This window comes from Haliotis rufescens, unplaced genomic scaffold (assembly GCF_023055435.1).
Source record: "Haliotis rufescens isolate VD_foot unplaced genomic scaffold, xgHalRufe1.0.p SCAF_22, whole genome shotgun sequence".
In the NCBI taxonomy this organism is placed as follows: domain Eukaryota; kingdom Metazoa; phylum Mollusca; class Gastropoda; order Lepetellida; family Haliotidae; genus Haliotis; species Haliotis rufescens.
Window position 1 is genome coordinate 5,502,560 of NW_025963913.1, and position 12,176 is coordinate 5,514,735.

The window sequence follows — 12,176 nt, forward strand, 5'->3', positions numbered from 1 at the left end:
ACAATCATAGGTTTCTGGCGTGCCCAAGGGACCCCAGCAACGTGTGTCAGCAATGTTGTCATTTTAACGAGTGTCAGCAATGTTCAGAAAACTGTCTCTAATGAATTTATGACCAGACATCATCTTAAGAATATCACATATTTTTTAACAATTTTCTTCTACATCACCATTTCCAGATTGTAACTGCCTTTCACTTACTTATACATAACAGAGAATAAGCAGATAATTATCTCAGCTCTGTACTATTACGCTATTGAAGCTTGGGTCCCAAGCAATGTATCGTTCAGGGATACACTACTGTTCAAATAATTTGCTTAAGATCTTATCCTTATCATCAACTTAGCAAGTACTGAGTAATCTAATATTATCTCTTTCTATAATATTGGTAGTGAGCACTCTCATCCCACCTACCCCTCCCTCTAACCCTCTTATTTAAGTAGTTTTGGTTCTTACTGTATCCTACTCTGCGATGCATTATAACAATACAACATCAACACCAAGCACATATGTACTTTTCTACAATCCTTGCTCGGCTCTTGGTTGCTGCTGTATTTATCAAAGCAGTGATGAAATATTTAGATAATCAATTTTTGAATGTCTAGATATGTTTCGATTGGACTTCCCACAACGGTTGACATTTTTCTTCTGACTCTTCTTGACTCTTTGTGAGTTTGATATAACGGTTGTTACGACAGTAGATATATGTAAACGTACCTTGTGATGACTCGCGAAGGTAACGAATGAATGACGCCAATAACGATATTCCACACTTTTCATGTACAGGTTTATGTTACATGTTATTAACGTGTTGAAATAAAATACAGAAAGACTTTGTTCCCTTTGGGACTAAAACCTAAATCCTAAGCACGTTTAGAGCTAAGTATGTTAAGCACCTGTTTTATACCTAAACACATTCTTACAGTGTTTTAATGTGGTTGTTTTGTAAAGCTGAAGGAATGTCTGCTATAAGTGCTATAAGTGCTATAAGTGAGTGATTCTGTTCATGTGTGTACTTGTAGAAGGCAAAACAGAACAGCAGATAACAGAAGAACATATTTTATATATTACAGAATATACTAGCTTTGAAGGTTGTTTTGTAAAGCTGAAGGAATGTCTGCTATAAGTGAGTGATTCTGTTCATGTGTGTACTTGTAGAAGGCAAAACAGAACAGCAGATAACAGAAGAACATATTTTATATATTACAGAATATACTAGCTTTGAAGGTTGTTTTGTAAAGCTGAAGGAATGTCTGCTATAAGTGAGTGATTCTGTTCATGTGTGTACTTGTAGAAGGCAAAACAGAACAGCAGATAACAGAAGAACATATTTTATATATTACAGAAAATACTAGCTTTGAAGGTTGTTTTGTAAAGCTGAAGGAATGTCTGCTATAAGTGAGTGATTCAGTTCATGTGTGTACTTGTAGAAGGCAAAACAGAACAGCAGATAACAGAAGAACATATTTTATATATTACAGAATATACTAGCTTTGAAGGTTGTTTTGTAAAGCTGAAGGAATGTCTGCTATAAGTGAGTGATTCAGTTCATGTGTGTACATGTAGAAGGCAAAACGCAGAGAGTGTAAATACCGGGAACATGTACCTTTTCCGCATGTTGTCAACCCAAAATATACACACTAGAAGGGTAACATATTAGCGGTGAAACTTATATAAATAGATCACTGAAAATCAAATAAAAAGGTAAACATGTTCTGCCCTACCGGTAAAACCTGTCACACAATTTGAATACGAAGTAAGTGTTTGTATGTTGCGACGGATGTCTTCAAACACACCAGAGAATCAAGTAATGGACCAGAGAGATGATTCAGTGACAAGATAGTACATTTACTGATTTTGTGGAAACTAAAAACCGACATGTTAATTTTGAATTACGTCTGCTGTGTACAAGTGCAGAAGTGTGTTTGGAACGCAGCATGTCGACATAGCCACAATATTCTTTTATGCCTTGAGAAAATATATTTCTCGGTTATATCTCGCTCATATTGATCTGTTGTCACTACTTTTGACAGTCTAGTCATACCGAACTGTACGCGTTTTGTGGTTTAAGTGACCTTCTCTTATGAAGAATCAATGTAATTACATATATAATCATGATAGTGCACTCCTTGGTTAAATGTCACATTCTTAGGTTAACATACCTTTATTTGTCCTCAATATCATCTGCTTGTTCATTCGTGAGAGGGAGCATTCATTTGTTCGTTATGCACATTCTTTTCGCACCAGTAATTGTATTTGTATAAACATTTGAAACATTTTTATACTGTTTGTGCATTAATTTAGGACTTGACCTTCAAATAGACCTCTACCGTGGTTTAAAAAATCGTTGATTTTAGGCTAACCTTTAATAACATCCTATATAGAAATGGTATTTGCAAACAGTGATATGCATGTGTTGTATAACGCTATTATTAATGAAATTAACAATGGGAATATATAAGTGCACATTTTCACAAAATGAGGGGTGGGATAACATATTACCATATTTACCCCAATATTTGACCACAGCCATCATTTTCTAGTCTGCTGGATAAAAAAAGCATTAACAAAATCTAAGTTTGCTTTGTTCCACTATGGGGAGGGTATGTCGGCAGTTTGAGGGTCTGGCCACTACTCTAATAAAGCTAATCACAATGTCAGTTTATAAGCTGATGTTCTGAAAGAGGAAACATAACGTAATACGCCTAATGTTAAGGAACAGTCGTTAGGATTTTCATTTGTTGTCAGGAAGAGCGGCCTTTCTTTCTCTTTTTTGAACAGAATACTGTTCAAAACGGCGTTAACCCGAACTCGCTCACTCACTCACTTTATTGGACAATAATGTGTTAGTTGTCAGATTAATAATCTATGGAGAACAAACCCGATACGTAAAGCATACTCAGTAATGCATTATCCAGAATAGGTCTTCAGCAACCCATGCTTCAGGAAGAGAGGCCTTTCTTTCTCTTTATTGAACAGAATACTGTTCAAAACGGCGTTAACCCGAACTCGCTCACTCACTCACTTTATTGGACAATAATGTGTTAGTTGTCAGATTAATAATCTATGGCGAACAAACCCGATACGTAAAGCATACTCAGTAATGCATTATCCAGAATAGGTCTTCAGCAACCCATGCTTCTCTCCCCCCCCCCCCCCCCCCCCCCCCCGGTGAAGATGCGGGGTAGAGTAGGTCTTCAGCAACCCATGCTTGCGGTTAAAGGCGATTATGCTTGTCGTGAGATGCGACTAACGGGATCGGGTGGTCAGGCTCGCTGATTTGGTTGATGCATGTCATCGTAACCAAATTGCGTAGATCGATGCTCATGATATCAATCATTGGTCCAGACTCCATTATTTACAGGCCGCCGTCATGTAGCTGGAATATTGAGTGTGGCGTTAAAGAAACTAAATTTTCCATATTTTACCGTATGAAAAGTGTTCAACCCTTAATTACAAGAACCCATTCAACCTACGACCGCAGTCAAACTTGATCAGTATCGACAAAGGTATTGTTCGTGCTGAGGCAATGGTGTTTGATATATTTGACGGAGGACACATTCTCCTATTGAATAAAGATACAATCTGTCTTACTTCCAAATTGCCCTCAGTGTCCTATATGTGTTTGTTGTTGCTGGTCGGCGGCGTATCTGTCTTGCACCCCACGTGACCGACGCGATCACATCTTGAGATGGCTTCCTTGATATCTTGACATAATTCTCTCAAGATCATGTTGTGCGTGCGCGACTGGTTTTATTTGTATAACGTCAAGCAGGTGTTTTGTGTATAGGTAGTATATGCAGCGGGACCTCAAGGTATATGTTCCTTAGTGACAGCTGGCGACGAACGTACACTACAGATCAAGCTGTGCCAGGCTCTGAGTTAATATTCAGCGTGAAATATTGAGTTCTGTTTCCAAGATGGAGTACAGTGGGTGAGTTGTGTGTGATTACTGGAATACACATTGTGTTATATGATGAGCTTATGTCGTAAAGGGGCCACCGGCCCGTTTAACAAGTACAGTAGAACATGGCTATAACAAACTACAAGGGACCAGAGAAATCAGTTCGTTATATCCGTTGTTCGTAATATACGTTTTCACTCGGAAACGTCCGCCATCTTGGATAAAACAAAACACAAGACACGTATTTGCAGCATTGACTTGTATTAGCAGTGATCACTTCATAGCATTCAATTGATAACATTTATAACATTCATTTAATAACATGTACATTGGTTCACCTGTGCAGACTATTACAACAGGGGACTGACTAACGCCCGCAAGCCACGAACGTTCGTGAGTCTAGTGGTCAACACTCCTCGGGGTGCTAAAAAGGTTGCACAAAAGGTGACCAACGCCGATTATAACCGACGAACACCCTGTGGATCGGGTCCCAACACATGTTACACACACGACCCGTGAAGATCCGGGTGTAGAGCAGGCCTTCAGCAACCCATGCATGCCGTAAAAGGCGACTATTCTTGCCGTAAAAGGCTACTAACCGGATCGGGTGGTCAGACTTGCTGACTTAGTTGATGCATGTCATCGTATCCCAATTGCGTAGATCGATGCTCATGATGTCAATCACTGGATTGTCTGGTCCAGACTCGATTATGTACAGACCACCGTCATATAACCGGCATATTGTTCAGTGCGGCGTTAAACAAACAAACAAACAAACATGTTACACACACTGGCAACAATCAGTCTCATAATGTAACAATGGAATCTTACTACAAAACATGCGCATTTTGATGTTCTATTCGCCATATCTCTTGCAATTACATTAGGGATGTTTCTATTCGATCTCAGAACATGTTTACAGAAAGATCGTTTACATTTTCCATCGGGTGAAGGATGAAATCCCCAAACTTCTGCTCCGTAATTTAGAATTGGCAATACTTTTATATCAAAAATGTGAAAACTGACACTAGCTGGGTTTGTAGACAATTGTCCAAGTGTTGATTGTATTATTCGAACTACTTTCCATGTCTGTTGTGCCAAAGTCTTTTGAGCAGGATACCAAGAACCAGAGGACGATAACTGCACACCTAGATATTTAAAGCTAGAGACTATGTCAATGACAGAATCTCCCATATTTTTTTCATAATATCTAAGCTTGCCCCCATTCCTTACTACAATCACTTTGCTTTTTTTAATATCAATAGTCAACTTCCATTTATCGCAATATAGAGAGAGTTGGTCACGGCGATTTTTCCAGGCCTTTAGCTGTTACATCTACAGGATTTTATTGTTTGTCATCTGCAAACAATACAATAAATAATTCCAATGGACTCATAGTTACACCATGAGCTCCCTCAAACAAATCCACAATATCATTGAGGAAACATGAAAACAAAAATGGCGACAGTTGGCTTTCCTGTCTAACACCAAAATAGCACTCGAAGAACTGTGTATTCCACCTACTAAAGAAATACAGGACTTTGCAGATCTATATATATATATATATTACGAATTAATCTTAACATTCGACCATTAATACCTCCTTTCCACAATTTATTGAGTAAGCCATTGCTATACACATAATCGAAAGCTCCTTTCAAATCTATAAAGGCACCATACAAACTGCCACAATTTTGAATCGGGTATTTATCTAATAAAGAATAAAGTTGGAAACCCTTTATCAAACCTGCGTGCTCATTAGCTATACAATGGTCAAGGGCAGGCCACTTTGTTAGTCTGTGTCAAACAAGTTTTGCAAACATCCTGCCTGCTACTTCTAAACGTCTAATAGGTCTATAATTAGGGGGGTCATTTGGATTACCTGTCTTAAAAATAGAAAGTATGACGCCATAAGACCACTGATCTGGATAAGAGCCACTTGTGAACACTGCATTAAATAATTGTAATAACATGTCCAGACATTTAGGTGGGGCATTTTTAAAGAACCAGGAGCTCCACCACACTTCATTTGTACAAGAGCTTGTACTTTATGCCCTAGAGACATTACCGTGTCCAACTCACATTCGGAAACAACTGTATTCTCTATGAACTCATCACAAATGGAATTGACAAAGTCATCTTCAAATTTATAAAACTCAACAAAATTTGCACTTTCTCGACTTCTTTGAAACAAGGAATTGGATATGCTTAATCCAGTGATTAACAGATATATTTTTCAACATGGCACAAGTCATTTCGAGACTAAAGACCAAAATATCTAATTATTACTTATTTCTAAAGAAACAGATTTATAATGATGTGATTTACTTACACAAACCTCTTTATAGTATTTCCCATGCCGATGAATACAGCTGTCTATCAACTTTACTGTTAGAGGCATGAAATGTACTCAGCCACCTGCTCGTGCTTCAACACATTCCGGGTCGTACCAGTTACAGTAATGCATTGTGTTACATGTTAGGGTGTTTCAGATACTCGTCGTTTTATATGAGTGTTTTATATACGATGTTAGTACTACGGATACTGTGTGTGTATGTAAAAGTATGTGAATCGTGTGTATTAGCGCTAAGATCGCTTCTTGATACGCGGCCCCACAGTATGTCATATACCATCAGAACCTCGTGTGCCTCTGACGTGGTATGACTGAAATACACACTTGACTCTTACGTCCTTCATGTGTGTACCTCCCTTTTCAGTCACTATTCAGCTCCATACTGAATGTGATCTCGCGGGAAATGTGTATGGTTGTAGGTTATCGTTAAGTCTTAATATCAGAGAAGCCCTCAAACAAAACACTCACTCAACCACACAGCCACTCACTCACTCACTCACTCAAATCACCCACTCACTCACTCAAATCACTCACTCAACCACACTACCACTCACTCGCTCAAATCACCCACTCACTCACTGAAATCACTCACTCAGCCACACAGCCACTCACTCACTCAAATCACCCACTCACTCACTCAACTCACTCACCCACGCATTCTCCCACCCACCCAATCAATCAACGAACCAAACCAACCAACCAATGAATCAATTAAAGTAAATGTTCCCTTCGATTAAGACGGGGCGTGAATATGTCGCGTCACCGCCGCAATCGTTGGAAAGTCTTTTTAACATTAATGCATAAACAAACGAACCAAGATCGCAACTGTGGCGCGACATGTTCGCTCGCGGGTCGCAATCCTGTGAACATTCGGTTTGAACAGTGGTGTATATATCCGTTTTATAGTATCCTATGTTTACCATAATGCATGATGAAGTATGACTGATTGACCGCGAGACAAATGCTAATAGCAATCACATACCGTGAAGAAGAACGCCATTACTTTGATAGAAATGTCTTCAGGCAGGTGTTAATGGTATAGAGGGTGCGCAGCAAGGCGACACATGCGTGTATAGGCGACAGTTGTCTCTTGCTTTGCACACCCAATCGAACCTTTATAGATATTTAACAGGTGCAGTTGATCAGCGGGTTCTTTTCAAGCTTTCCTTATAATTCATTACACCCCACAGGTTGTGTTGTGCAGTTGTCCCGGCGGATAGTGTTGAACACAGTGACCCCCATTACTAGTATATAGATTAATATTAACCTGAAAGCACCCCGATACCCCCTCTTATAATATCGATGTACTGTTCTCGATGTATTGCGGCAAATACAAAAGGAATTATAAACTTCACTCGTGAGGTACATACATCAATTTATCTTAAAGAGATGCTCCCCTCTATAACAAAGCTGTGTCCAATTATAGCGTGAGCTTTTTTATTTTTTCTCCGTGTTTCCGTGTATAACATTTGAGAGATATCTATTGTTATTTGGGGAAACATTATATTTCGTGGTGGACTTTGGTTGTCTACCATTGTATGTGAGAACTGTTTGAGGAAAATTAGGCCGTCCCAGCTTAACGGATTGGAGAGAGCCCGTCTTTAAGGTCGTGCTGTGCATTAAATATGAAACATAAAACCGAAGCTGGATGTGATTTGTACAGAGCAATGTAAGATAAGATGAGATAAGATAAGATAATATTTTATTTGCGTGTCACGCAGTATAAAAATACATACATTCAAAGTACAAGACAAAATATATAATATACCACCCGGCCGGTTGGCCTATGAGACAAGAGAGATAAAAAATAGCTCAGTTTTATATAAAGAGATTATGCTAGTATCGTTTAGTGAGATACTTGTGGATCAGAAGTGCACTACTTACAATGCAAGTTGAAATTTTCTTCTTTTATACATAGCAGTAGCAACTGCGGCTAGGGGAATAGCTAGACTATCATTCTGCATAACATATATAAATTGGTCTTCTGGGGTTAAACTTCTTAGACAAGTATGTATTGGAGAAAGCAAATGAGAATAGTCATATCGTAGATCAGAGTAGAATTCACATTCTGTGAGGAAATGTACTTCGTGTTCGACACACTGGCGGTCACATAACCTACATAAACTGAGGTGTAGTGGCGTCTTTGGACGGGAGCAGCGACCAACTTCAACCTCCAAAGGGAGAGAACTGCAGCGTAGTGTATCCATTGTTCAGTGTCCTGGCGCGTCAGGTGGGGAACGTGCGGTTTTTTTGCGCAGATAGGGTGTGTATGTATCTTAGTTATAGCCAAATTAACCATCACCAATTAACAGTGACATATTTATATTCATCATTCTGATCTGTCGCAGGAAGTTGGACACCAACTGTTATAGGTTCAATAAGGCATTCTTGATACCCCTGATGTGTGGGGTTAGTGAGACATTGTTAGTCCCGAGATAACAGAGGGTATTGTAATGACACACCAGCAGGTGACTTTAGATATACTGGTATGTTAGTACATAAACTCAGTGTGCTCTAATGCATTCCTGATTGGAGATAATTAAATGCTACCTCTTAATTTATCAGATTACGTTGAATTTCTACCCCACGCAACCTCAGCCCATGTCTGCAAATACCGTGTGTAAATTTACATACGTGTGTGTACGTGTGTAGCGACCAGAACTGGGATACGACCAGAACTGGGATAAACACCGTAGAGAATTATATCTGTGGCATGCAACTATGTGTTTAATTGACAAACATTTAATAAGAGCAAAATCATCTGCACCTTTTGTGTTTTGTATTTTTACTCCGTTCTGCAAAGCGCGCCAATGGCAATGCTACTGACTCGACGTCCGACATTTGCAGCTAAATATAGCAGCGTATAAAAGTGGTAATGCGGAACTAAAGCGGAATACAATATCGCTCATGACAAAATGCAATTCCTATAAATATGGTCGTGTTGCTTATTATCTGTTCGTGTTGCTTATTATCTGTAATTACTGCCCATTGCCATGTTTAATTTCTAACCATGATATCACTCCCAAATGTATTATTTAATTGTCTATCATATCATAACCTTTGTGAGGTGGTGACATGTTTAATAACAGAGTAAATTTTCTGTTAAATAGCTATCTTGGCCACTTCTGAACACAGTGTTTCCTACAAAATAGCAAAAGCCAAATGAAAATAAAACTATTATCTAATTTATGTATTTTAAAGTTGTTATGCCACTCATTGGTGGGGATACAAGCGTAATAATTCAAGTTCCTAGGATGTTTGTGTTATGCAATTTTGCAAGAGTTATGAGAGTTGGACATATTTCTTCTCATACAAAGTAAAACAGCAGGTAAATGTCTAGGAATAAATACTCATGACATTGTACAATAGGCCATGATGTTCACAAAATATATGTGGGAGGGTATGTACATCAATATAATAATATTAATTATTTTGAATATAACTAAGTGTGTCATTTAACATCAAACAATGAATACTCAACATGTCAGAGTTGAAAGGGGTACAGTTAAATTTGTACTGTTCAAGGGATTTCTAAGCCCCATCACCTCACAGCCCTCTGGCAACTGATGTGTGTATTTTTGTTTGTATTCTCAAGTCCCAAAGTCATTTTTTGTAAATATTACTATCATTATCAGGTTAGATTTTAGTGGTAACAATTATTCAAAATCACTCCATTTGATTATTGTGTACATGATGATAAAAGCAAATATTTTCTTATATTAATGGTGGAGGTACATGTAACTGCTTCCAGGCATAGCAGATGCAGGATGTGAGAAAGTTTGTGCTTCATCTTAGAAGTGTAACTTAAAAAATAAAAGAAACTAATTACATATAGAAATATTAGAGTAGAAATTGTTGAAAAAGATTTCTCTTGTTAAAAAAAGATTTCTTTAATGTTCCTTTGATTCACCCACCACCCTATTCTTTTTCTCATTGTTTTAAAGGAAAAAATACATATGTAATACCCGGTATGACAAAATCTCCTTCCTGGTCAGTATTGAAATAACTGGGAAACTCATTGAACCATTCCTGGTAGCTTATTGACATAAATACGTTGAAGCTTTCATAACCGTTTTGCCAGCAAAATGTCCTCATATTTCTGGGGAGACCATATGAATCTAAATGATATTATTTAATATGATTGAAATATTTAGAAAGGTTTCAAAATTACCAACTTAAGACAGATAACATATATTTAATAAACCCATTACTAATAGAGAACTGAACTTGTTATCTCATGCTCTGTCATCATTGACATTAAAATTTGCAAGACAAAGCAACAGTAAGAGTTATCCTCCCTTTACAACTTGATCAAAATGGTCGTCTGGTCCTTGCTGTAGAAGGCCAAGTGGCTGAAGTTTCTAAGATAATATTTCTTTGAAAGACGAGAATGTGTAGGTAAGTCATTATACCTTTACTTTTTACCTTTTTTCTGTGGTTTCTATCAAGGCAGGTACAGATCTAGCACAATGTCATACATTGTGCAGTCAGTCCCTCCATGATGATCAGTTAGCCTATTACAGCTGTGAAGGGGACGAAGCTTTTTTTTAAACTATGTAATTTCATATTCAAAGCTTATTGTCAAAGTACATGTTTCTCAAAGGTTGTAAATGTGAATGACAATGTTCAGAAAACAAAACTCTCAAGATTCCTTTCATTCTTGAAAGCATAACATTTATGCCACTTCTGGTTGAGGGGATGTGAGTAATAATATAGTCAACAATCTCTTAACATTAGCAATATTGACCCATTGCATTCAGATTCTGCTCACAAACTAGAAATATGCTTTGCTATCAGCAGCCAAGAGAAAATCTTAAGATTCCATTAATTGTAGATTTTAAAGGCGTTATCCCATTTCTGGTCAAGGTTATATGAATAATAATATGGTAGAAAATCTCTTAGAATTAGAAATATTGACCCATTGCATTCAGATTCTGCTCACAAGTTTCAAATGTTATTTACTATCAGTAGTCCTGAAGAAATCTTCAGATTCCGTTAACTGTAGATTTTAAAGGTGTTATCCCATTTCTGGTCAAGGTTATATGAATAATAATATAGTAAAAAAATCTCTTAAAATTAGAAATCTTGACTCAAAGTGTTCAGGCTTTGCTCACAGGTTTGAAATGTTATTTACTGTCATCAGCCAAGAAGAAATCTTAATGTTCCATTAATTGTAGATTTTAAAGGTGTTATCCCATTTCTGGTCAAGGTTATATGAATAATAATATAGTAAAAAAATCTCTTAAAATTAGAAATCTTGACTCAAAGTGTTCAGGCTTTGCTCACAGGTTTGAAATGTTATTTACTATCATCAGCCTAGAAGAAATCTTAAGATTTCATTAATTGTAGATTTTAAAGGTGTTATCCCATTTCTGGTCAAGGGCAGATGAGTGATGATATAGTAAAAAATCTCTTAAAATTAGAGGGGGCATGGGTGGCCGTGTCTGTGCAGAGTTGCGTCCCTTGGATCCGCCAGCAACCTATGATGGTTGGTTCGAATCCCGGTTCACCCCAATAATGCTTCTAGGTTTGTCAGCACCATCACTTCGGGCTTTCCTCCCACATTAAGCTGACACACCGTGATATAACTGGAATAATGTTAAAAGTGGTGTTAAACCCAACTCACTTAAAAATTAGAAATATTGACCCATTGCATTCAGATTCTTCTCACAAACTAGAAATGTGCTTTGCTATCAGCAGCCAAGAGAAAATCTTAAGATTCCATTAATTGTAGATTTTAAAGGCGTTATCCCATTTCTGGTCAAGGTTATATGAGTAATAATATGGTAGATAATCTCTTAGAATTAGAAATATTGACCCATTGCATTCAGATTCTGCTCACAAGTTAGAAATGTGATTTACCATCAGTAGCCAAAAGAAAATCTTAAGATTACCTTAATTGTAGAGTTTAAAGGTGTTATC

The 12,176-nt window shown here is 37.6% G+C and overlaps 1 protein-coding gene across 4 annotated transcripts in view; it reads left to right on the forward strand.

Moving 5' to 3' along the window:
* Nucleotides 1-12,176, forward strand: part of LOC124136282 — a 79,419-nt gene that overhangs the window by 21,731 nt on the left and 45,512 nt on the right. The window contains exon 1 of one of the 4 annotated variants that reach the window (XM_046502157.2): nt 3,768-3,931. The exons of the other annotated variants lie outside the window; for them this stretch is intronic. Coding sequence (XP_046358113.1) covers nt 3,918-3,931 — 14 coding nt within the window. The 5' untranslated portion in view covers nt 3,768-3,917. Of the gene's footprint in view, nt 1-3,767; nt 3,932-12,176 lie in introns of those variants that run through there. 4 annotated transcript variants of the gene reach the window in all.